General features: G+C 41.0%; 1 protein-coding gene across 2 annotated transcripts in view; it reads right to left on the bottom strand.

Annotated features, from left to right (window-relative positions):
- sema3aa (sema domain, immunoglobulin domain (Ig), short basic domain, secreted, (semaphorin) 3Aa) overlaps nucleotides 1–26,787 on the bottom strand; it is a 57,362-nt gene extending 30,575 nt beyond the window's left edge. Inside the window, exons 1-13 of one of the 2 annotated variants that reach the window (XM_077501401.1) lie at nucleotides 26,246–26,787; nucleotides 13,482–13,642; nucleotides 11,423–11,485; nucleotides 7,166–7,285; nucleotides 6,990–7,080; nucleotides 6,801–6,920; nucleotides 5,643–5,785; nucleotides 4,264–4,378; nucleotides 4,113–4,182; nucleotides 2,825–2,969; nucleotides 1,197–1,416; nucleotides 1,010–1,101; nucleotides 364–405 (exon numbers count right to left, since the gene is read on the bottom strand). In XM_077501401.1, coding sequence (XP_077357527.1) covers nucleotides 364–405; nucleotides 1,010–1,101; nucleotides 1,197–1,416; nucleotides 2,825–2,969; nucleotides 4,113–4,182; nucleotides 4,264–4,378; nucleotides 5,643–5,785; nucleotides 6,801–6,920; nucleotides 6,990–7,080; nucleotides 7,166–7,285; nucleotides 11,423–11,485; nucleotides 13,482–13,642; nucleotides 26,246–26,351 — 1,488 coding nt within the window. In that variant the 5' untranslated portion in view covers nucleotides 26,352–26,787. Of the gene's footprint in view, nucleotides 1–363; nucleotides 406–1,009; nucleotides 1,102–1,196; nucleotides 1,417–2,824; nucleotides 2,970–4,112; nucleotides 4,379–5,642; nucleotides 5,786–6,800; nucleotides 6,921–6,989; nucleotides 7,081–7,165; nucleotides 7,286–11,422; nucleotides 11,486–13,481; nucleotides 13,643–26,245 lie in introns of both variants that reach the window. The other variant, XM_077501400.1, reaches the window with a different exon arrangement.
- Nucleotides 26,788–27,324: the final 537 nt, after the last annotated feature.

The raw sequence follows: 27,324 nt of genomic DNA, 5'->3' as shown, positions 1-27,324 counted from the left end.
AGAATTTCCCAGGAAGTGGACCCAAAATGGCCGCTTCTGATCAAAATGGCTGACATCCTGTTCAATTTTGTGCCTCTTGCTATGATGGTCATGTCTACCCCATTTTGTGTCAATCAGTCAAGCTAGTGAAAAGGGGGCAGATATTTTTATTTGTATTTTATTTATTTTATTTTATACTCTCAAGGCTTCTTTTTCATGGAATTTCCCTACAGAATGGCTGCCTGAAACCTAGATGGCCAACTTCCTGTTTATATTTGGGCATAGGTCCATGGGACTTTTTGTGAATATTACATGATCAACTCAGAAGGATTTTTGCCTTTTTTTTTTGCAACAGACAATTCAATCGGACTTTGTGCAATTTACCTGCTTGGTTGACAACTCCATTGCGGTGATGGTGGTCGGCTCCTGAGATAAAACAATACACATTGTCATTCAATATACACGGCTTCGCAACAATTATTATTTATTAGGGTTGTCAAAATTACTGCGTTAATTTTGAGTTAATTTAAAGTTCCTTTAAGGCCACGTCAAAATGTAGCAGTAATTATGTAATATATATATATATATATATATATATATATATATATATATAATTACTGCTACATTTTTACAATTTTAAAAATGTGCAGAATTTCACAAGATTAGATTGCATTGAGCTGTCAACAATGCATTTGTGCCATCTAGTGGCAGAAAAATGACCTTACATAAATCAATTTCACACTCGTTTTTACAGTACAGCACATCTTTTAATTTTAACAAAATTTTATGATTATGGAATTACTGTATCGACTAAAAGATTCAGACAATTTTTCTAGTTTAAGATTTTTTTTTCCCCCAATTTTATATTTAGAAGAGTATGGAAATGTAGAAAAAAATATCATACATTTTATTGCACATTTATAATAGATATAACATGTGCAAATAATCGTGAGTTAACTATTGAAGTCATGCAATTAATTACAATTAAAATATTTAATCGCCTGACACCCCTATTATTTATAAATCCTACCCTGAAAACGGTCATTTCTTCCAACACAACTTCTTCCAGGTCATGCCAACTCTCCCTGGGGATGGTCACCACCTTGAGCACGGTGCCCACATCTACAAGGAAATCATCATCATTGTATTTGAACCACCCCCACTTGCTTTTCTCGTCACCATTTGATGACATATGGCAACTACGATGTTGATCATACCCGTGCCGATGAACATGACGTCGTATTGGCCGTCCTCGGCCTCCACGCGGTCCACCACCAGCTGCGAGAACTGGTAATCCACGTCGGTGCGCACCATGATGGGGCGCCCGCCGATGGGGTGCACCGGGTTGTACATGGCCGGGTGGCCCCGGGCGAACGTGATCACGTCGTCCGGGAGGTCTTTGGTGGAGTCGAAGCCACCGAATGTTTTGCTCGGGCACTGAGGGCGAGACGCAGGAAGACGTTTTTCAAGAAGTTTGGAAGTTTTTGGAGTCAGGTTAAGGATTTTGTAGAGTCTCGTCAAGTTTAGCACTAGGGATGTCAAAATCAGTATGTTAATTTTGAGTTAATTTAAAGTTCCTTTAATGCCACTAATTTTTTTAACGCATAATTAATGGCCGCCCCTTATTTGGAAAGCCTTTAGTGGGGGAATTTCAGTCGCGATGCAGCTGGCATGTTCACGTCAAAATTTAGCAGTAATAAATGTAATAATAATGCATATATTTGTGGAGACTGGGGTCAAGTTGTATTTTATAATTTTAAAAATGTGCACAGTTTCACAAGTTACTTCATGTTAAAGAGTTTATATCTCTTAATATGAAAAGAAAAGTGTATTGAGCTGTCAGCAATGTCTTACAAATGCAATTATGCCATCTAGTGGCAGAAAAATGACAACACAAATCAGTATCACACTCGTTTTTTACAGTACATCTTTTTCATTTTAACTCAATTTTTGGAATTATTATGAAATTACTGTATCAATGACTAAAAGTTGCATCTAGATTTCTATTTATTTTTTCCCCCACTTTTATGTTAACAAGAGAATGAACATTTTATTGTACACTGAGAACAGATATAAAATTAGTGATTAATCGTGAGTTAACTTTTGAAGTCATGGGATTAATTACGATTACAAATTTTAATCGCCTGACACCCCGATATAGCACACATGATCACTCACTTTTTTTGATTATTATAATTTAGCCTTTTCCTAAAATGGCTTTCTTCTAGCTTCTGATTGGCTAAAATGCTCAGCCAATGTCTTTATATATATATATATATATATATATTAGGGGTGTTAAAAAAAATCGATTCGGCGATATATCGCGATACTACATCGCGCGATTCTCGAATCGATTCAATAATAGGCAAAATCGATTTTTTTTTTTTTTTTTTTTTTTTTTTTTTAGGATTCACACCTTGAGCATGGAAGAATGTTAACATTAACATTAAGCCTTAATATTTTATTTTAATGCTGTTCAAACATGAAACAGATTACAACCTCTATAAGACTGAAATTTCAGATCAATAAATAATACATTTTCATATAAATCTTACACTCTACAAGCTTACTGATTAGTATTTTCTAAATTTGAATGAAAAAAAATCGCAACAATCGACTTATAAATTCGTATCGGGATTAATCGGTATCGAATCGAATCGTGACCTGTGAATCGTGATACGAATCGAATCGTCAGGTACTAGGCAATTCACACCCCTAATATATATATATATATATATATATATATATATATATGTTTTATTTATATATTTTATATATTTTTTATATATTTTTATGTAATATCTTTTCACGTATAAAATGTTCGCATTCTAGACAAGATACTCACAGTTCCAGGCCGTGGGTAAGGCACCCTGCCTTGGAAGGGCACCCACTGGTATGTGGGTCCGTCCCTGTGGGCGTAGGGGCCCAGGAAGACCCTCCGGATGTCGGCCATGTTGTACATGCACACCGCCGAGCCTTTGAAGATGTTGCTGCAAGGGGAGAAAGCGCCGCGGTGAATACAGGAGACAAAACAGCGACGGATCGGAACGTCTCTGATTGCTTCCAGGTTTTTGCGAACTGGAATCTTGGCCTGGAACTTTCCAGAGCATCCCTGGAAGTCGTGGCGGTGGCTTCCACTTGCTCCAGAAAGCCGTGAGATCAATCAATCTTATAAAAAAACAAAACAAAGTGGAAGCGCTGCTTGCGAATTTACGGTCCGACCCAGGTTATCCAAGAAGACGCTGCGTGTCGGAATGGGAATATTCCAAATGTGGTTTCTTCCCGTGGACGTCGTCCATCAAATTTGATGTCAGGAACGCAAACGTTGCGGCGTCCTTCTTTTGTTTCCAAGTTGCGTCCGAGTGCGCGTCGAGTCGGCAAAGCGCGGAAGACGAATGGACGGGCGCGCCGAGGTGCTAATTCAACGGAAATTCAATTAAAGCAAAAGGCGCCTTTGCTTGAGAGGAACATCTGTAACATCTGTTTGTGCAGAAATTCCACACACACAATCAAACATTGATCTATCAATGGCGGCGCCCCATTAAGCAGCCATATTAAAAGAAGCTGCGCTCTATTCATCTCGGGAAACTGGCCGCTTAGAAAACCAATTAAGTCTCTTGTACTCCCCAGTGCCCCTTAATTGAATTTAATGTGCGCTCGCGTGCGTGTTTGTGTGTGCGTCTTGACCGCTCATCTTGAATACAAGCCAGAAAACTGACAAAAGCCATCCGCCGCTGCCGCCGGTCCGCATTGTATCATTAGCGGGGATTGATCGTAAGTGTTTGGACTCCTGTTTCCGACATATGCAAATGAGTGCATGACGCTAAGTACAACCAGCTGGGCTATTCATATTTGCTTCTAATCTGATTGCGGGGGGGTGCAGACAAACCGGGATCTCCTGCCTGTAAGTGAATTAGTGGATGGGTTAAAAGAATGTGAAGAATCCTTCTGGAAATATTTTGTCCAAAAAATGTCAGTTCCTACTGGTCGCCTAGCAACACATCAACAAAACAAACACTCAGTGTGAAATATACAAGCAAAATTCTACAAGGTTTTCAATAACATGTAAATCATGAACGTGCGTGTGGGGAGTTTGCGCCTCCTTGTGGAGGGAGAAGATCCGGAATGTATACCTGGACGTGGTGAAAACGGCGTAGATGAGCGGATTCTTGGGGTCCTTGGAGCTCATTAAGAAAACGTCCTCTGAAAACGGCAACACAAAGACGTGAAAATGTTTTCTTGAAGAATTTTCCCCGGCATTTTTCTTGACGTGGGGAAACTCACGCAGCTCATCGAAATGCGTGTCGATGCCGTTGACGCCCGGCACGGAACACATGAGCCGGGCCTTGAGGAAGGTGGTCCATTTGTTGACCAGGCTGCGGTGGCCTCCCATGTCGTTCTGCACACAAACATTTTCATGCTCATTTGACTGAAATTTGATCACCAAAATACACAAAGTTTGTGTGTTCATGTCTACTAAAATAGATTTAGATTTACCACTGCTTGTTCAATGAAATAATTTTGTGCGAATCTTGGAACTGGGAAATTGTACATGCTGTAGAACTATCTGTGTTCCCACTAGTGTTAATTTTATCCACCATTATTAAATTTAGTCTCAGCTTTAGTCCAGTTTCAATCATGCTCGTGAGTCATCCCGTTTTTATTTAGTCCATTTTTAGTCAACTACAAAACTACCATTTTAGTCTTTATTTTAGTCCAAGAAAACAATTTTATTCATCTCGTTTTAGTCAACAAAAACTGTCAACATTTTAGTCTAGTTTTTGTCAGGACAATATTTTTTTCCCCTGTAATTTTTTTTTGATAGCAAATTATGGTGAAGATTTTGGATCTAAAACTATTTCACAGACAATTTTCTCTAATCTTTTTGATGAAAAACAACTTCACCCATAATTACAGTGGCTACTATGGCTCCATGCTATGAGCTAGTAAGTTAGCCAGCATATGTTAGTGGTCGCATTAACATTGTTGGAATGTTTTCGCCGTTGGATCAATGATAAGTTATAACTATAATTTACTTATTTTTTTGTAACCTTCTGTCTGTTCCATGTGGTTGTCCGTTTTGCACTCGTTAGCTGCAGTTTTGAAAGCGGGTGTGTCACTATGCGTCACATGACAGTGTCACGGTGACAAATTAGCAGAGACAAGATTTTACAAAATCAGATAATTTTCGTCTCGTTTTTGCTCATGAACTAAAATGTCCATAGATTTTAGTCCAGGTTTTATTACGTGAAGTACATTTCCGTCTCATCTTCATTAGTCGACAAAAATGCATCGTGATTTAGTCCCAGTTATTGTTTATGAAGGAGGGTTTTAGTCTAGTCTAGTTTTAGTCTGGTGAAAAATATGTGTTGACAAAATAATCTTTGTTTTAGTTTTCGTTGACGAAATTAACACTGGTTCCCACCACATTTGCAGATGTTGTCCTTGAAGGGTCATGAGGGAATTTTGAAACTGTAAAAACGTCCAAGTCATGAGTATATGTGCATTTTTTATTTTATTTTTTTACGGGATGGTGTTCGCGAGGTAATTTGAAACAGTCCCGAGAACTGTCCGGGTTCCCGCAGGAACATTCAACTGCAAGTTCTTTGAAAGGTCAAAGGGCAAATGTTGACGCAGACGCCGTGTTGACTCCGTTTTGTTACCTTACACAGTTGTCCTATCCGGGCGATGGTGGCCTTGCCCGTATGCTCGCCATCCATGGCGTTCTCTTTGAAGAACAGGAAGATCTTGTCGTCCTCGGGGTTGTCGCTCTCCGGGACCAAGTGCATGCCGACGAATCTCGGGTCTGAACGTGGAAAAAGTGAACAAAGCGGCCATTAGAAGGAGTCAAACAAGGCCAGCTCTGTTCCAGGGACGCAGTTCACCTCCATTTTACACCTCTGAAAGTGATCCCCCTTTCCAAATCCTTGCTAAAAACCACATCCACTCAAAAGACACATGGTTGTGATTGCGCCCTGTACCTTCCATTTAAAGAGTGGGAGGAAATCAAAGTCCAGGGCCGGAGATTTCCGCTCGTAAGCGGCCGGCGTGGCGCGCTGGAACGAAACAAGCGGTGCCATGTTACGCCTCTCCGAGGATTCAGAGGAGCTGTGAAAAAAGACGGGCGGGGCGGGCGAGCGGCGGACTCTTCAAATGGGACGTGGATTTATAGGCCCCTGCTGGAGGAAGGTGCGAGACCTCTGCGATGAATCAAGCCCCCGTAGCGAATACGCGCCATTAAATCGACACTTTCATAAATTACAGGCCGAGGTCGCGCAGTTCGCTGCGTGGAATTACAAACTGGAAGGCACAGAGGGAAATTGCACAATGAGAGATGACTTTTTCATATGAAAAGATTTGACCATACAGTAAAATGCAAAACGACTTTAACAAGCGCTCCATAAAGGCAAAAAGCGGGCTGTTTTTATTTTTATTTTCAGCACCTGTAGTTGGACTGATCCCTTCCCTCTTGTGACATGCGAACCCTCCGTTGATAAATGGCAAATTCAATATCCTCTACTTCCGTAATCCCCACCATTACGGGGTGAAAGATGGATGGAGGATTAACGTCAGGACAATATGTCATCAGCGGTGCAGAAGCTTCTGGAGTGTATGATCGTTGAAGGCAGTGAAGAAGAAGAAGTGCAATTTGACCCCACAACAGGAAAACAGCTGAGAGTGGATTAGCAGTGTGGGAAAGTAAAAAGACGGGAGGGAGGGGAGGGGGGGGGTCTGCCACGGCTCGAGGAAAAGGTTCACGATGCTGAGAGATAACGGACAATAATCCTCCTGATGCCGGCTTCTGTTTCCGCTTTGCTTACCGTTGAGCCACCTGGAGTCGTGCTGCTCCGTCCTGACGGGATGCTGATCCCCCAGCGTTCGAAAAATGGCAAAGTCCCGACCCATGAAGTCGGCCGACGTGCCCGAGTAGAGCTCCCCGTCTGGTGAGGAAAAAGAGCGGCGGTTAGGGACTTCTCGGTTCGCCATCGTCACTCGAAAACCCGACTCACCGATTAAGAGCGACGCCGAGAGCATTTTGGGGTCGTAGGGGCTTTTACCGCGGCCGTTCTCGAAAAGCGAGGCCAGCCGGAAGATGTTGTCCTGTGGAAGGAAAGCGTCAATAAGTGCAATTGATGAAATATCAGGAAACGACTTGATTAATATGTATTCTATTGTATTGTAATACCTCGGCTTTCTTGCCCATTTCCAGGTAAGAGCAGATGGGATGGAAGGCTCCAGTGCCGCAGACAAACAAGTGGGTCTGGTTGTAGGGTTGGAGCACGCGGATGAAGTTGGAGCACTCTTTCTGCAAATGGCGCAACAGGGAACATTTTCAAGTCATAAAATATCACCCTTTCTAAAAACAACATGGAGGCTAATTGAAACGAGCGTGACGTTAGAAAATGGAGCCTAATATAGAATATGCAGAGGCCTAAAACACTCAGGTGGGATTCCGTTCAAGAGTGTGTGTGTGTGTGTTAACTTTCCAAGAAAGAAAAAAATAATAGTCCTGAAATTTCCGCTCCCTTTTAAGCAAATCCCACCTGTGAGAGAAATCAGGCACTTCAGATGGGGAATATTCCACATGTTGGGGGTATTTGGCTTGGCGCTAGAGCACACAGAGACATTCCCAACGGCGCAAGGCCGTTTAGCGCCATGCTAATCAGCAGGACTGTCGTTCGAGGAAAGTTATTAATGCAGAACATTTGGGCACATGTGTTCAAGACATTCAGGTTGTACTTATTCGCCCTCGTTTATGAAAATACAACATCTGTAATGTAAATATAGACAGACAGCCGCCTTAGCTTTGCATGAACGCTAGCACCAGTCTCTGAATGGTAACAGAAACCGACCACAGGACCGTTTGTTTAAAGTGCACAAGGAAGCCTTCAGGGTCTAGATGTGGAGACAGAACACTTTCAACCGCAACCGTTTTATGTTAGCGTTGGACAGAATTAGGCTAGCGTTGCATGTCCTTTTTTTAAAGCAATAACGCTAACATGGTGTTAGCCATGTTTCCATATAGTGGTTGCTTATCTTTGTACATGACACCAATTCTTGTAAAGTGAAAATTTTAGTCAGACAGGATGTTTTAAATGCACAATATTATGTTTGCGTTCCCTGTTTTATCATTTTTGAGGGACAGAGTTAACTCGGAGCTCGCCACAAGTTGCTAATGGTCATTCATCTATATGGCACCAATTCTTAGAAAAGAAAAAAAAAAGAAGGAAAAAAAAAAAGAATGTGCTAGTTTTGTAAACAACTAGGACTAAAAGTAGCATTCCCCATTTGCTGATCTTTTAGCTAAAATGCTAGCTGGGTGCTAGCCACAAGTTGCTAATGGTCATTTGTCTTTGCATCACATACAGTGTTCCTGTAAACAAAGAGTGAATATTTGATAAGATGCTTGGAAACACAACTTTAAGATGGACACAATGTGGTAGTTTTTAAAAGAAAAAGAATAGACTGGCCTGCTGGCGTTGTTGTTGTTTTTTTAACTAACTGGATGATGCTAGAGGTTAGCCCAAGATTAGTAATGATAGGTTCGTGTGTGTATCATTCAGGTAATTGTGTACTACCCACAGATTCCTTAAGGTCATTTGAACTTTGTAGGTCATTAATAAAAAAAAGTGTGAACATGAGACTGGAAATCTTTTGATGGACAGACAGAATACATTAGCATTGGAAGGAAAAAGAATATGTCTCTGTTGCCATTTAGCTATGTGGTGCTAGCCACAGCTCAAAGTAAACAATGAATGAATGGGGAAAAAAAAAAAATCTTCCACTGCAAGACTGACATTTTTTTTTTTACATTTTAACCAGCGACTAGTGCACTAAACGTTTGGCCAGTTCACCCAGAGGATCACTACTGAGATCTTACTTGGTGAATTGTGGCTGACCTCATCCGTGCATATAGTGCAGAACATACAGCCTACACTTTAATGATTTCCCCCTCTGTGTTTCCTACTGCACACGACATCATGCTCACGCCGTCGTTTAAAAGTCAAACCTCCCCTAGAGCGCTCAAAATCGACCCCTCTAAAAATTTGACGCAGCTGTCTTCAGGTTGGACTCATTAGCGACGTGGGAGGCAGTCCTGACCAAAAACGAGTCAATCCGTCTTGGAGGTGGATATACAGTACAGACAGATACAGTATTTACACTTAAGCCATTCATGAAAACAGATTTAGTTCAATGAAAATTTGTCTGAATTAAAATATTTTCAACTGAAATCACTGTTCGGCATTTGTGGATTTTTAGGGGGGAACCTATTCCCCTTCATTTGCATCCAAAGCAGTTGAACTTATTTTCCACTCAACTAGGCTAAGTCGTTGCTTCAAACATGATGTGGACACAATTTAAAAGTTTGACAATGATGGAAGTTTCCATTATTTTGATTGGGAATTTCAAATCCTCATGGAATGACTTGACGGTCTACAGTATATGAAAATGTCCTATTAAGGGGAATCATTTTGTATATATTGGGATGAGCACTCTCAATTTTCCGCAGCTGTTCTGCCGGTCCAGGATTGTTTTTGGAAAAGTGTGAACATTGGGAGTATTGTCCCGATGGAGGCCTGGCTGGTGCGTTCCGCTCCATCTGCTCTCGCTGGCCGCCTCTCAAGGGTACACATTTTGAGGCGGCACACAAACGCCTCATCGCTTCGCTAACAGACGACGGCGCAAGCGGCCGCAGAGGTGCCGACAACTTTTCTCCGACGTGAGCTTTGAAGCCCAAAGTAACGGCGGATGACGCGCGAACCAGGCGTGAAATTAAGATCACGTTCGCGCACAGCGAGACGAGCTATCCAAACACACGACGCAAACAAAGCCAGCGCCTGTAAATGTGTTGGTCGGACTTGTGAGTGGAATAACACACTCCCACTTGAAACAAGCGCACGCAAACAAAAGCGATAAATAACTTGCGTGGGAGTGCATGCGTGCAACGTCCTCTCGTCATTTAAATACTGACAAACAACATCTGTTTTGCTGCACTAGCTTGAACTATACCACATCACTTGTGACACTTGTATGAATTATACACACATGCACGATACACAAAAAGGGAGATGTAATTATTCTCAAATCAAACGTACAAAAAAAACTTAGTGCTTGATAAGTACATGCTTTGACTTATTGTGGTCATGCATGGAAACAGGGCTTTGTTCACGCATCCACATAATAAAAATGAAATATTGTTAAACTAGTAGCATAATTGCTTAAGTCATTTTTGAATTGCAATTACATTATTTTTTTTGGCTTGCTAAATTTTTATTATTTTTTTTAAATTGAAGGCTGTGTAGACTTCAGTCATTGTAGTGATGGTATGGTGGTCCGTAAAAGTTAAATCCAGGCAAAGACACTTTTGTTTGTTGAATTTCTTTTCCTGTTTTAAAAAAAAAATAAAATAAAATACGACTTGGGCAATTATGCTATCAGGCTAACAACATACTATATGAAAAAACTTAAAAATGAAAAAACAAAACTACCAAATACAATGTTGCATCAATTTGATTTTGGCGTTACAGTACAGTATTTGTGAGGGGTGATTTTTTTTCCCACAGAATTATGATGATAATTGTTACGCTTTTTTTTAAAAAATTTAAATAACTTATTTTTCATTGAAATAACACAAAACATATTTTATACAATGCGTGGCTTTTGTGTATTATTTGTTTGGAATCTTTATTTTACTTAGATCTTAAAACCAAAATAAAAGTGATAAAAATAAAATCATCCTTTTCCAAAATGTAAACTCACTGGCCATGTCATAATTTGTATTTGAATATGTTTTTGAATAAACATTTTTGCACACAAATACATTCACTGGTCCCATTTCATATGATGATGATGATGATGATAATTTTTTATTAAAATAAAGACACTTGCTGGCCACTTATTTCAATTATGTCATTTTTAATTTCTGTCAACATTTATATGAAAATCAGTTTTCCAAAATATACACTCACTGACCATATTACTATTTTCTTTTAATTAAAAAATATTTTTTCTCATAAAAAAAAAACACTCGCCCCTTTATAATTTATATGATTATAATTATCGTTTTCCTATTGACATAAAAAAAAAAAAATATCCAAAAAATGATCAAATGCAAGAAAAAAATGTTTAAAAACAATCGGGTTGAATTTTTACTGACTGACTGACTGATCAGTGTATGATTGCATTAGTCGTGAATGATTGCTATGATTATTTGGGACCAATGATTACAAACAGCTCTGTCTTAACCCGCCACAAAAATAACCCCGATGAATCGTGAGCATCTTTGGAAAAGGTGTCGTTTTATTTCTCCATCCAAAGCGCTTGTGTAGTGTGTACCTAATGTTGTGTCCCGGAAGCGCACTTGAAAGCCCAAATCAAAGCGGGCAAATGACAAGGCAGACGTTTCATTGCGGTGGGCAAAAGAAGCCAAAAGACGACTTACCCCGAGGTCCTTCCCCGCCCACTTGCACTCGTCCCGCTTGGAGGGGGTGGCGGGCCACGCGATCTGAGCAAATGACAAAGTGCACAAAGTCACTCGGCGCCCAAAGTGGAGCGAAAAAAGAGAGCGAAAGACAAGACGGGGAGGGAAGGAAGAAAGGACGGAAGGAGGGAGCGCTTGAATGTTTCATGAAACAGGAACGCCGTGAGTCACGTTTGTATAATTCAAGAAAAATTTGGAGTTCAAGCTGAGCTTGTTTGCTTTCTGTTAGACCTCCGAAAAATCTCCTCATACACGCAGTGCGTACAGTATGCATGCTTGTTATGAAAGTTTCTATACCCAAGTGTAACATATGGGTGCACTTTGCTGCAGCCTGGCGTCTGACGTGAGAAGAGACGAGCGAGCGAGCGAGCGCCTCGGAAGAGACAATATACAAAGTATGAATAATGCATTCAAATTGTTCTCTTGGCAAATCCATATGTGTGCACATGAATTATAAACACACAGATTATAAACAGGCCGCGAGTGAGATGTTAGCCGACTCTTTATGTACTTAGAGAAACCGAAAATTGTTTGCACATGGCCTAGCATATTAGCGTAGCATAGCTATGTGTGTTGAATGCTGAGGCATGTTACTATCAGATATAAAAAGAAGAATATTCCGACAGTTTCTTATTCACATAGCAAATATCAACAAATAATATAAAATAATGCATTTGAAAGAATACATTATTTGAAGGACTACTATTACTGCATCTTGGTGATGATTGGTGACCATCTCCATGCATATCCGTATATCTCGCCTTCAATTCATTTCATTTTTCATTGCTACAAGATGCCAAATTATCTAATTAGGTGGCCAACAAATGGCAGAGAAGCCGTTTTATCCAAGCAGGCTTTCAGCTGAGTTGAGAATCTGCATTGCAAATTTCTGGACATTTCAATTGTAATGGCGCACAGATGACAACTAGAAAGAGAAAGAGGAAAGGAAGTACACTTGTTTCATTCCCCTGTTCATCAACGTGCAGCCTACAGGCAAAAATGAAATAAAAGTGTCGGTCTGATCTACTCCAGTGGCTGAAATCAGATAAAATGACTGTTAATCTCCAGCAGGTGGGTTCATGGAATTACGGAGGAAGTGGAAGAGACTTTAAGGCTCAAATCATCTTCCTCTACTAAAATGAGTGAAAATGCCACAACTTGTTCCAGCCTCCCCATAAAATAGCCCTCATCTTTATCATGTGCTTTTATTGTTATGTGTAACTCTTTTACTGCCAAAAAGACAACCCCGAGAGTGCCAGCCGATTTCGAGCATTTTCACTCACCTTTCAAGGCAAACAGAATATTGTGTGCTATGACTACATAAACATGGTTGGTTGCCATATGAAAGATTGAATTCCATTCTTTAATTATAAGGAAAAAAAAAGTGTGATTCGATCTTATTACGTTCTTTTGTAATCACTATTTGAAAAAAGGCTATTTGAGTGACCAAGCTATAATGGAAAAAATAAGGAGAAAAGATACATTTTCTTTAGTACAGTGACTTTGATACTAATATTTTGTGTTTAGTGACGCTCTGTGAATAATATTAAATGTGACAAAAGCTTTTATCATTCATGACATCCTTGAAAACGTATTTCCTAAGTTCCGCCATGTTGTCATGTCATTTGGTCCAGGGGATCACATTGTAAAGAGATACAAAGCTGTCATCTGCTGGCCATAGTTAGTGGGTGTTTAGATTTTTTCAGCTCATTCATGAAACCAGAGCTGCCCAAGATGTTGCGCTGCCCATTGAATAAACAAAACAAAACGAAAACAAAAAAAGGAGTTGACGTCAATTAACGTCAATGGCGGTATTCGTCGGGATTTCCATGAACGTTAATTAACGTTGACGGCAGGAAAAGTGTTAAAGTCTTCCAAAGACCAACATATAGATGCAATTCATTAGCCCCATCCATAATGTTTTCAATAGCGTGTTACGATTAAGCGAGCAGACTTTAAGGGCAAAGTTATGTTTTTGTGTAATCGTCCTGAGTTGAGTACAGTCCAGTACGTCGGGTACCTGTTTGCGGTCTCTGTTGATGTTGACGAGGTCGAAGGAGAAAATGTGGTCCTCGGCGCCGACCAGCAGCCTGCCTCGCTCCTCGTCCAGCAGGAAGGTGTCGTAGCCGGAGCTGTTGGACAGCCCCGCAAAGCTCACCAGGTTGCTGGACTCTAACATCTCTGCAAACACAAAGCAAGTAGAATTATGCTTTAGATTGCATTCTATTAAATATGAAAAGTCCCAAACGTGCCTTTCAAGCAGCTAATGGCGAATCGTTGACGTTTTCAATATTAGCCTTCAATCACCAGTGGTGACACACAGCAGTCAGGTACGGTCTGTCACATCCCAGCAAGGCCCAATCACGGTTCAGTGTGTTCATCTGTGTGATTGCTTGAATAATTCATACACAATCATTCTGTGTGTATGTGTGTGTAAAGGCGGCATTATGCAAATGAAGACAAAGCAGAGCGTGACTGAATGCTCGGCGTGACACAACATTATTACATAGCATTCAATTAACATTTTAAAAGACGAGGCTGGCCGAGCGTGGAGAGGATTTGATGAACAAAAGAAACCTTCAGACAACACAAGAAATGACTGGAGTGCATGCAAGTGTCGCAAAAATACATTATGCATCAACGTTTTGAATCTACTTCACCAACTAATTATGGAGAGTCAATTCATGTCAAGCGTGGATGTTTATACCCTCAAATAAACACTAATACTACACTCAATTAACAAAGAAAATCTGAATAATAACCAATGATATTATCATTTTGTATTTATTGCATTATATTTGGATAGGCTTCATAATAAATTTACTACTATGTTCACTAAGTTTGTCTCCTTCAGATAGCGATGGGAAAATGAAGCTTCATGAAGCACTTGCAATAACTTTTTACACTTTGAGAAGTTTTTTTTTTTTTTTTTTTAAAGACAATAGCTAGTACAATGGAAATTGATCGACTTTCACTGCATCTTTAAATGCGTGAGTGCCACCTAGAGGAGTCAAAAAAATCACAAGTGTTTCATGAAGCTTCATTTGTCCATCACTACCTTCTTCAGGTATCAGCAGCAAAAAGTTGGGAGTGAAACATGCCAGCCTTCTGTAAGGTGAGATACGACATTAACTGGGGTATATGCCACGGAAGAGACGGGACGTGATTTTGCACATCAGTTTGGTTCCGGTCCAAGTTGCAAACGCGCAACCGAGGGGCACAAAGTTGGAAGCACAAGTATTTTGACGCAACCCACACGTCACAAACCGAACCGGAACCAAACTGATGTGCAAAAACAGTCCCGCCTCTTCCGTGGCATATACCCCATTTGTTAAATCATATTTTATTAAAAATCGCACATTGTGGCTGTCCTTTGAGAAACATTGGGGGGGAAAACTACTATAAAAATCCTTTATATATATATATATATATATTGAAAAAAACAAAAAAACGAAAAAACTTGGATAAAGTATTTTTTTTTAAATACATTGAGAGTTTCATGTTTTACACAGCACACAAACCATATAACAGAGTCAGAAGATGAATCATATTCATTTAAAAATGAACTCTTTTTAGGATTGAAGAAATAAAAAAAAATCTCCCCCACAACACATCGACCATAAAAATAAATAACTAAATAAGTAAATAAATAAAATAATAATAATAATAATAATAATAATAATAATAATAATAATAATAATAATACGAAAAAAAAAAATCAGTTCACTTTTTTAACCCTTTGCAAGCTGCCTGGCTGGCAACCAAATGTGGTTCCTGATCGTGCCCTGCGATGTCAACATCAAAAACCCGAGCTTGCCTGAATAAATCAAATAAGCGTAGTGGCTTGCGCCTGCTTTTGATTCTGCAGCGAAACATCATCCATCATCATCAGCGTCACGTATGGAAGAATGGCACGCACACGCACGCATTTCCAAATGCGCATGGCCGCGTGATTGACGGGCCGCTGTAGGGCCCATCTGCACCCACTTGGACATCTGCGTCCACGTTACGCCAGACGACCGTCAAGAGCACGCTGGAGGACGATGGAGGAGGTGGATCACCCCGGAAAGGTGCTTGCAGCTCATGTGTGTGTGCGTGTAAGAGGGCTTGTACTCCAGCGCAGATGACTTGAGCGTATGTGTGTGGGCTTGCGTGTGCGTTTGTGGCTTTTTCTCCCACAATGGACATTCCATGCGCACCGACACTCAGCTGAAGGACGCTGTGGTCATTGATGTACACACAGGAAATGAGTCGGAGGGAGGAAGTGGAAGGAAATGCCATTTCCAGTCAACGGAACCCGAGGAGATCGTCTTGGGTTTCACGATGGGAAAGATGCGGCAGGAAGTGGGAGTGGCGCATGTTATCGCCATCCAATGAAAGAAAACAATTAAGTCCAAATTTTGTGATGGGAAAAAAAAAATCAATTGCAAGCAAAAATGTTTGCCAGACAGTGAAAAATTCTTCAAAAAGAAACTTTCTAGAACAGTAAGTAGTAGAGAATGAACCGCGAGAAGTGGACATGTGCATGTGAAATAAAGAGCCGGAAAACTGAACTAAAAGGGCTGATTAATGAAGGCAACACAAAAACCATTGAACCAGAGGTGTCCAAACTTTTTCATTTGAGGGCCACATACAGAAAATCAGAAGGACACAAGGGCCACATAATGTTATCAAGAGAAATTGTGTTTCGTCCGAAAAATTGTACAAATAATTTTTTTTGTGCTTTTGCATGTTTAGAAAAATGCTACAGTATATAAAACAATTTATTTGTAATATGGCAGTAGGGTTATTATAGTTTTGGAATTTTTCATTTTAGTTGTTTTTTATTAGTTTTCAGGGTGGTTCTGTTAGTTTTTAGTAGTTTAGTTCTTTAAAAAATGTTTGTTAGTTTCAGTATTAGTATTAGTTTTTTTTTTTTTTTTAATTATTATTTTTTTAATGTGTATTACTTGTGCGCAATATTTAAAACACACCATGGGAGTGACGTCATCTTTTGGTGCTTTTCTATTGGCTGCTGCTAGATGACGTCACTTCACTGACGTCACGACTTTTCAAACGTCATTATTCCGGTTTAACGAAGGACATGTTTGCTATAATTATAGTTAGTTTTGGTTAGTTTTGTAAACATAAAATGTAGTTTCAGTTAGTTTTCATTTTTTAAAAAGCATTTTCGTTTTTATTTTATACCTGTAACAATATTGTTTTTTGAATTTTAGTTTTAGTTCTTTTATTAGTTTTAGTTAACTAAAATAAACTTTAATGGCACCTGTTTTTCGATACCCTCCCTTCTTACTTTGACCATCTCCAAACATTTGTGTTTTGTTTATTTTATTTGAACTGAGTCAAATGCCATTTTTAGCATATGTTGCGGGCCACTGAAAAATGGACGGCGGGCCGCAAATGGCCCCCGGGCCGTAGTTTAGACACCACTGCATTAAACTAAAGATTTTGTGTGTTTAAAACAAAAACCTAATTTCGGAAAGTCCACTAGCTTAATGCTACACACAATACAAAATACCATATACACGCTAAAAAACAACATTAATGCCGCAGTGTCGATATCCTTTTATAAGCCACAAACATTTCAGTAAACAGTAGACATAGAACAATACTCACAGCAGTCGTAACCATCGTCTATGTCTATCTATAAAACGGGAAAACAATCCATTAAATCTGAAGCATACCAGCAAAACCTCCCTTCCATCCAGTTAGCTGCGATGCTAACGCTAACGTCGTAGCAATTGCAACAGTGTTTCTATTGTGTTTGGAGAAAGTCAAAATAGGAGAAAGTGACCTCCAACCTAAACATGGACACACTACACTCAACGTTCGCACCAGAAGACAAGTCGAGCTCTTGTGCATGTTTACAAAACTACAAACACACACACAAAGTTTGTTCCAGTCTCATCCAATCGGCATTTTTGCTTACGCAGCGCAAACTCTTGGAGCGGCAAGTGCACACTCAGCAGCTTCAAAGTCACACACTCACCTATGAACTCTATACAAGTGTGTGCGTGTTTGTGTCACATCTTTTACCTTCTGACGTACTTAATTGAGAGTGCAAAAAAAAAAAAAAAAAAAAAAAAAACAGTAGCAAAACACGCACATGGTTGACATTGAGTGTGAACCACAGTGTTGTTGTTCCATTGTTCTATTCTCAAATCACACACACGCACTTGACTGAAGAGCAAACAATGAATTGGAGGACGATCGTCCATTTGCCAAACAGGCGTCGACACCCACATGCCGCGCCGTAATCAAAGACGAGCCACAGGCGGGATTTCACTTTTTTGTTTTCTTTTTACGACGTCACAGGAGCTCAGCTGCGTGAGTGTGTGCGTTATCGTGTGGAATGGCGGCATGGGGTTCAACAAACGGGTACATTTTTCGATGAATTTTAGTTTGATTTTTGTGTCTTGTTTTCTCCTTTAAAGGGATACTTGACTCATTGAGCCATTTTCTGCAGTAAAAAGTTAATATTTTGTCTATAATTAATGTGGTAATTATTTTTATGTACAATTTGTACATTTAAAAATGCACAAACCCAGAAAACAGGTGAGCCATGATTGGTCAGGTCAGCACAGGTGATGTCATCATCAGTCGACAGTAAGTAGAAAAATTACTTTTTAAATGTATTAATTCTACATGAAAAATAATGAAGTTATCAAATTCATTCTGGACAAAATATTAGCTTTCATTCCTGAAAATTGTTCAATGAGTCAAGTTTCCCTTTAATAATTTACTTGAAATTACCATTTTATTTTTGTAAAATATTCAGACCATTATTATAAAATAAATTAAAATAAAAAAATAGACTTGAAATTACAACTTGTGTTATTTGTGTCATATTATATTATTAAGCCTTTACACTCGACATATACAACTTTACATATTTTCACATTACAGAATTATTCATGTAAAAACCTTTTCCCTCATTTATAAATAAATCATAAATTCTTGAAATAGAAGTTTTATTGTTAGAACTTTCTCAGTATCAGAAATTAAAGATGTTTCACAATTTATTTATTTTTTTGTGATGTACAATATTTGTATATATTTTCACAATTGCTTTATATGCTTGTAAATTATTTTGAATGTTCATATTACGTTTGTATTTTACGTTTATTCACGTTTTCATTTCAGTGTGATCCCCTTCATCTTTTTGTCAGATACGTCATCACGCCACACAAACGTATTGTTAGCCTAATAACATAACTAACTGCCCAAGTCATTATGAACTTATTTGAATGTAAAATCCAAATGTGGGTCACCAGGTCATGCAAGCGACCGGACTCTTCTTGTGTGTGGAATTTCTGAAAACAACAAATAAGACGACGGATACTGCATCAGATCCCATAAAGGCCTTCATATGGAATATTTGTGACATTTTGAGTGGTACGACTCAATCACGTGAAAGGAGTGTCTTGATGAGGATGGAAAAAAGGGAGTTGGCGTCCTTCAAGCGCGATTTGATCTTTATAAAAGCAAAGATGTGTCGTTCTTGAACGTTTTGTTTGGCGTGTTCCAACTCCGCCCTTTCCTTTTCTTCTCGGTGTGTGTTCGCCGAGACTCGGGGCTCAAAACGCAGGTGCAGGAAGGCGGCAAAAAAAAAAAAAAAAAAAAAGGAGGCATGGAAAATGAATGCGGCGCTCCACAATGTGTTCAAATATTATCCTAAGCTCAAGGATATCCACACAAAGTTCTCCTCCCTCTCTGGCTTTTCTTCCTCTCGCCTTCCCTGCAAGAGCACAGTAGCAGGTGTGGGCCTGTTGCCGTGGCGACGCGGGGAACAACACGACCAGGTGCCAGGTACAAAGATGACAGTTTGCACACAACTCTCGTCTCTGTTGCCACATTTGAAATGGTTCTCATATTTTTGGAGTGTTGGACTTTCCAAGAGCAGCTCAAGCGTGTGTCGAATGTCAGCGTGCCGAAACGGCGAGCTCGCTCATCAGGGCTCGAGGGCTTGGACGAGTGAAGAGCGGAACAAAAGAAATGAAACCTTCGGCCCACAGCGTTCCATTTGCACACGCAGTTAAAAGCAAGTGCACTTACAATGCATTGGTTGTGACACACTTTCTAATAATTGGCAAAAAAAATAAAATTAAATAATAATAATAATATCGAGTAGTTCACGCCAGTTGCCAAGGAAATTACTGATTACTGTATGTTTTTATTTTTTAATGATCATATTCATTTGTGTGATGCAAAATACAAAATCAATTTCCGGTTACGATAAAACAATTTTTAAATAATGCTTTCCCATCTAATTCTTTCCCATCTTTTTTTTTTTTTTTTAATTCTATTTTTTAAAACTACTTTTACTTTATTTTGTGGAGTTTTGATTTCACTGTTATTCACATATTTTTCCCCCTTTAAAAATATTTTTATTTTTTAATTTAATTTTTATGTTTTTTTAATTCTATTTTTAACAATACTTTTATTTTATGTAGATTTTACTTTGCTGTTATTCACAGATTTTCCCCTTTTAAAAACGTTTGTCTTGTATTATTTGATTTTCCTTTTTATGTTTTATTCATCACTGTATTACTTTAAATTTAAATATTTTTACTTTACTTAATGCTTTCACTGTATTACATTTTTATTTGTAGTTATTTTTGTCACTTTACATAATTTTACTTTCATAATAACTATTTCACTTGAATTTTAGATTTCACTGTATAATTTTTTGATTATTATTTCACTGTTATTCACATATTTCCCCCGTTTTAAAAACATTTTTATTTTTCAATTACATTTTCCTTTTTATGTTTTATTTATCACTGTATTAGTTTACTACTTTAAATATTTTATTTTACTTAATGCTTTCACTCTGTTTTTTATGCAGTTATTTTTTTTTCACTTTACACGTTTTTACTTTCAAAACAACGATTTGACTTTAATTTTAGATTTCACTGTATAATTTTTTGATTATTTCCTCTTACTGTATTACCACAGAATTCCATTATTGGAAAAAATATATAATTTAATCGTACTAACATACAAGTAAAAGTAATTCTGTATGTTTTTTTGAGTTTATTTCAAAAAGTTGAGTGATGTTCCTATTACTGTATTTAGTTCACTCCCATACTCATGAATGGGATGGCCACAACATTAGGAACACCACCTTCAGTATAGTGTATAATGTTTTACACTGCATTCATACTGTATTGCACTACACCAAGTATTCGTTGGTGTGGCAAATACGGGCAAACGAGAGACAACTCAACAGGAGAGGAACTGAAAAATGCAGGCAAGCACACACCCAGACACACACACGTTGTAAATAGTGGTTGAATATGGAAGCATTTGATTAGTGCGTCTCCTCCTGTCACTGCGCGGCGGGACCACAGCGAGCGCGCCGACCACAGACAGGCTGGAGGCCCGAAGGCGCCCACCGCAGCGAGCCCGCACGTGCACGCCGCTAAACGTTCATGCGACACGCACACTCTCTGCTTCTCATTTAACACACACAGCTTGTATGCAAATGCCGGCGTGGCGTGGAGCTGCTCTGCAGATGAATCAAACGCGGAGGCTGCGGTTACAAGCGCGGTCACGTGTGTCTGCTTCGTGTCGCCACTGACATTTTATTCCAGACTAATGAGGCGAGGCTGCAGAAAGCGAGAGGGCAAAGTGTGGATGGCGAACACAATGGCGCTCGGCGCCCCAGAGAGACAAAATAGCAACACACGCTAATTAATTCAAACAGGAAAACATAGAAAGTTCGAAGGTAGCCATGGACAGCAGTTTCGGAAAATGACACATAATTGGGTGGACATGCATACTAGCATAACAGGACGCATGAAAAAGACTCAAGGACTCATGCCCACAATTGCACAGGAAGTCTGCAGTTTTGGTTTGAAGAAGCCATTCTGCACAATTTTGCAAGTCTAGTATCTTGTTAGGGACTTAAGAAAAAGGGAAGAAAAAAAAATCAGCCCCCTCCACCAGTCTCACTGAGCAACATGGAATTTGGTGGAACCATCTATCATGAAAGGACACCCCAAAAAGTCTCAAGGACCCATGCCTAAAACCGAACAGGAAAGATGCCATTTTGGATTTAAGTGAACTGAAGGGCTGGTACTTTGTTAGACCAATTTTTTTTTTTACTGAGCAGCACAGATTTGGTGGACCCATCTCATGACAGGATGCACAAAAAAGTCTGAAGGATGAGGTAGGATTTTGGTTTGAAACACGTATTTTGGGAGCACCTTCCTAAGGCAGGGTACACCAATTCCGATCCTCGAGGTCTGGAGTCCTGCAGGTTTGAGATGTTTCCACCTACTAGCACACCTAATTCATATAATCAGCTCATCAGCATGCCTGATAACGATCCTGATCTTCAGTATCAGGTGTGTTGGTAGGGGGAAACATCTAAAACCTACAGGACTCCCGAGGACCAGAATTTGTGAACCCTGTTCTAGGAAGTTTGTTCAAATGAGGCCCAATTGGAAGCAGGTACGAACACCAAATTCCGAAAGCTATCTTTGCATTGAATGTAGCCGAGCATGGAATCAAACGCTTGACGAAGAAGTCAAGTATTCGCCACGAAAAAGCAGTTGAACTTTTTCCTCCCATCAAGCATGTGTCCTCGTGTTCTCCATCAATCCGTCGTCCACTAATTTGTAACCCGATTCTACTGGGACCGAGCGGTGCGCCCTCCTCTCCGCTGTGACTGACGAGCCTGAGCAGGTGGCAGAACCCGTTCATATCCGCGGTTCAGCAAATCTGCACCTCGGCCGTAACCCGAGCGCCTCACGGCAGATGCAAAGACGGCGGCGAGGTGGATGGTCTCCGAGCGACTCGTCGGGCGGTCTCGTTCGTTCTGCGCGATATTGTCACGGCGAACGCCCAGCCCGCATCCTGGTTGTTGATGCAAATCGGCACCATTCAAGCAGTCGGGCTTCAAGCATTTTTATTTTATTTTTTTTTAATGAATCAATGCAAATAATTATTAGTGTACAAACTACACAAAAAGTAATTATTTTATGAAATGTATGAATACCAAATTGCTAACTAGTAGCAGGATCTTTGTACAAAAATTAATGCAGTTAATTTTGAGTACAAAACAGACATATAATATTTTCAGGTGATCGAAAACCTAAAAATTCTCATGGGAGCATTCCCCCAAAAATTGTTTGGCATGAATTAAGATGCAAGCCATTCCCTGTGGACCAAAATAAACCACTTTGCACACTTCCAAATAATGCGCTTCCACTGGGCTCCACATTGCTTCTCTTAGTCATCGCGAGTAGATTCTTGTTGAATATGTGGCACATGCTCGCCAAACACACACGAGTGAATCAGAGTGGGACCGTGATATATTTTGGGTTTAACACTGAGCATGTTTCAAATAAATACAACAAAGCCGCGGCAAAACATGGGCTTGGTCTCATGGAATGTTTAAAAATGAGGGTCGCTCAAGAGGACAGTGAAGCGTATCAAGGAGACTGAAGTCAAAACATGCTTTAAGATTGTACTTAAATTCGGCGTGATTGTGGTTTGTGCGGAGGAGGAGCTCCGCCGAGAGGAATGACACGGAGGCCGGCGTCTCCAAAGCTGGTGAATATGAACACCTTGTAATTATCCACATCCGGCACGGTAGGGTAGACGGGAGGAGACAGACAGAAGATGCTCGCTGATTAGCCGGGAGCCCAAAACGTACGCTCGACTCTTTTTGGGGCCGACGAGGACCAAATCACAGAGACAGGCTTATTATGGAGTCCAGACTACAGTGAATGCGGTTCCACACCGAGAGTCTATTTGAAGCTCTGCAAGTCTGATCCAGATTCCCAGCCTTCTTCACTTCACAGTGGACTCCATAATTACCCAAGCTGACAGAAATTATCAGGTTCCCAAAGTGTTTTAGTCTTGGGATCACTAGGGGGTCACACTGCTTTTCTATTATGCACATATACACAGCTTGACCTATAGGAGTCAGTGTTCCTCCTGGTAGCTGCTCGCCGTGCAAGAGGCTTGTGCAGGCATTGTGTTGAGGAATGCACGAGTGCATCGAACCGTGGGAGCAAAGCATTGTTGCTTTTAGAAGCATGCGTGCGCAACCAAAAGTCACAAAAAGTAATGATGCACTTTTCCAAAGAGGAAGAAAAGAAGAAGATTTCAAGCCTACATTTTGTTGTAAATAGAGCAATGTTGTCCACATGTGCAGCAAAGCGGATGGAGTGAGGTTCCCTTAGTTTGAGGACTTAGCGTTACAATTTTGTTATCATTAGGATGAACTGCTGCACATTTTTCTTAACAATAATTAGTATGTCGAGGTTGTTACTGTTGGCACACTGAACGAGAAAGGGTTTAAGCTCAGAGCCGTCTTTCTATTCCAACCTCCATCCTCACCTACCCGTCACTAATTACAGCAGGAAGCCCATGATTATCTTTACTATCCCCAAGATCAACTTCGCTTGGAGTTGGCTTTCTCCATTCACCTCCCTCGTGTACTTGTCAGCAGAAGTAAAAGTATTTATTCCACGAAGAGAGAAAATCATTAACTCCTGCGATCTTCCTGTCTGAGAAGCGGGGCCATTTTTTTTTTCCCAACGTCCCAACTGGCCCCTCTGGGAAATCATTCACTCTGCACTTGCTGCGCCAGCTGTCCCGCGAGGGCTCATTTTATCTGTCGGCCATCCTGCGCGGCCAACTGCCTGCTCGTCACCGCGTCCTTTCCACATGAGCTAAATCAGAGACGCTGTCCAACTCCCTGAATGGGTGTTGTCGGCCGGTCTCTCTTCGTGTGCTGGCTTGTTTATTTGACAGTCCCAAAATCACAGGCCCCGCTTATTCCATCCACCGTGCTGAGGCATCACTCAGCACCCGTGTGGTCGTCTCGCTCGAGAGGATTCCGCCTTGTCGTTTATTTGACTTAATTACTATGCAGGAAGAAGGGATGAGTGACACCTCACTCCGCGGCCAGCCTCGCTTCCGTCTGTGACCGTCTTGCTGCCAATTCGTGCCAGCAACCCTTCCTCCAGTCCTGTGACAGGCATCAAGAGCGCCTTGAGACACCTGTGGGGCTCCAGACAACGCAAGCGCCGATGCACACAATCAACGACAGATTTGTTGGCAGATGCACACGCACACAACCAGGTGTCTAATTATAAGACCGGACACTTTTTTTTTTTTTTTTTTACACACACACACAAAAAAAAAACATGCTGGCAAGTCACCAGGGAGTGTGTCAAGTCCCATCGCACATGAACAAAGAGGTTGTACTCTCTAATTCATCACTCGTGCACTTAATACAGATACTGGATGACAGTGTATTCCTCTTGAGTAGTACCATTCTAGCATTCTTCACACAGATGGCTGAGGGAGGGATGACATTTTTCCCCTCATCACGCCTGCAGGCTGGCCCCCACTATGGCACCCAGGGGAGGTCTGACTCGGATCAGGTGAGTCCTGGCAGATTTATTTGCGTCCTCTGAGATGCACGCTTGAAGCCCTTCATTCTTCAGCTTTCCAGGCTTCGGTTGCCCAGGTAACGCTTCATGTACATCTCTACAGCGCGCAACTGATCACTGTCCACTGTCAGGAATCGGCTCCTTCTCTTCCAATCAAGCCGCACAGACTTCACCTTGGCGACCGCCCACTTTGTACCACCCGCGATTATATAGACTCAATAAAAGTCGTCATCTCGTCTCTGCCTACTGAGAATTGGGGCCCAAGCACAGGGTGAGAGTGGACGCAAACTGTGATAATGGGAAATATATCACACCAAAATTACAACCTGGGCTTCGTCGGAAGGATGAAACATGTCATATAGCAGGCCGCTAAACATAAGTTACAGCAAACAAGTCGGCCAAAGATAGAACATCAATTAGAGTGGCAAACATCACATTCACCCCCTTCGTAAGATTTCTAAATATATTTCTCAACTAGAGCAAAATTATCCCAGGGACCAAAACTTTGGTCTGCACAGTCGAGCACACAAGGCAACCTTCTACCACAAAATCCTGTTGTCACTTGCAAATTGACGGCGATTGATCATAAATTTTCCAGGGAAACATTTTACGAGAGAGACTAAAATAAAGAGACCACACTCTCTGGAGCATGTTTTAGGGCGAGAACCACAACAACCTCCCTCCTAACCTCTCAAAAGTATGCCGAAAATGTTATTATTCCGAGCAAAGAGGAAAAGTTTGCTATTGGAAAGAGCGGGATTTTAGCGGGAGGGAGGAGGCACGAGGGTCGGAAGAAACAGCACTCGGCAGCCGCCCCACAAAATAACGCAGCAGGAGGCAATGACACGTTTGCCGTCTACGTACATGCACAACTCAACATTAAAAATAAAACTATGGTAAATGTATTTAGTCAAAATATTCTGCCATTCTGGGCACAGCTTTGATTTAAAGAATGGCTCTGCGTCAACACTGAAACCTTATTTAATGGAAGAAAGGCTCTACTGGTTGTCCAGGGCACTTAACAGGGCGGCACAGTGAGGACAGGGGCCAATATATACATTTAACTTCAGGCAAGAACTCTACTTCAGCATATGGAACCAATCTGGACATTTGTAATGTGAATAGCAAATTCTAAGCAAGAGAGAGGCAAAGTAACAGAGAAGTTAATGGGAGATGTTCTTGGAGGTAACCAGCGACTGAAATAGCCACGCAGAATTAGAGGAGGGAAAAATTCTTGTGAGCAAAAAATAGATGAAAAGAAAAGAATGAAAGAGTGCCCGTGGGCAAGAAAAAGAGACTAGACCAGCCTTGTTCTGCTAAGGTCACGCATTAACCAGGAGATTGGATGGTGAAACGAGAACGGGCTTACCCTTATATGACAGCTTTAGCCTGGGCACATTGTGCTTGGGCTCAAGTCCACTTCCCGGCTGCACCGCCCAGGACAGCAGCACCACAACGCCGAACAGGTAATCCATGGTGCTGGAGTGCTGCCGGCTGGCCTCCAGACCAGGGGGGCACTCACAGCCCTACCAGCACCCCAAGACGAGTGGCTCCAAGGGGCACAGCGACGAGCCCGGAGAATCCCTCTCGGCGCGTACGCAAGTGAAGGATCCAGAGAAAGGCAAGAATCCAAGGTGTGCTCCCTTTACCTTAGGAGTGTTGGACAGTTTGAGGTGGGGTGCAGCTCACATGGCTCTCCGTATGGAGGTCCAGACGGTAGTCCCTGTGGTGATCAATCTACGCCCCAGGTGAGGTATTCGCAGGACACTTGGGAAAGACTTGAACTACCAAAATGTGTCAAGTGAAGGCTGTCTTATATTCCCGATTTTTTTTCGAGTCTTCTGTCCTTTTTCCTATGAGCAGACACTGGCGGCAATCTTCTAATCCTGGCGTGGAGCTCCAGCAGACTGCTGGAGCGAGAGAGGAAGAGAGAGAGAGCAAAGGGAGGGGAGGGGAGTGAGAGATGGGAGAGAGAGCGACGGGGGCGGGATAACTTGAGAGCGACGATGAAACACTAACATGAATCGCCTTGTCTCATTTGCCCACATTTCCTCGTGTTTTTTTTTTTTGTTTCAGTCATGACATGCTCAGCATTTTCCGCTTTCTTTGAAAGGGATTTTATTTTTAGAGATGCACGTGGACCTCTGAAAAGGAAGGGAAGTAAGCGGACAAACCTTGTGACAATATAAAAAGTACTCTGCATGAGCATTGGGAGTTTCATCCAATTTGATTATTCAGTTTTATATTGGCTTGTGAAAACATGTTGGTAGTCAACCTGTCTGTGACAGACCCCGTCTTGGGGAAAGTCATTCACATGAGGGATTGCGGGTCCACGAAACCAACACCCACAGACGTCCCCGCAAGTGGTTGGTATACTTGCGCGTATGCGTGTGGGCACCTCCTGCTTCCTTCCCGTGCAGTGGGGGTGGATGCTTGGGTTGCGGTGTT

This window comes from Festucalex cinctus, chromosome 16, assembly GCF_051991245.1.
Source record: "Festucalex cinctus isolate MCC-2025b chromosome 16, RoL_Fcin_1.0, whole genome shotgun sequence".
Taxonomy (NCBI): domain Eukaryota; kingdom Metazoa; phylum Chordata; class Actinopteri; order Syngnathiformes; family Syngnathidae; genus Festucalex; species Festucalex cinctus.
This window is presented reverse-complemented; position numbering and strand designations above follow the sequence as displayed.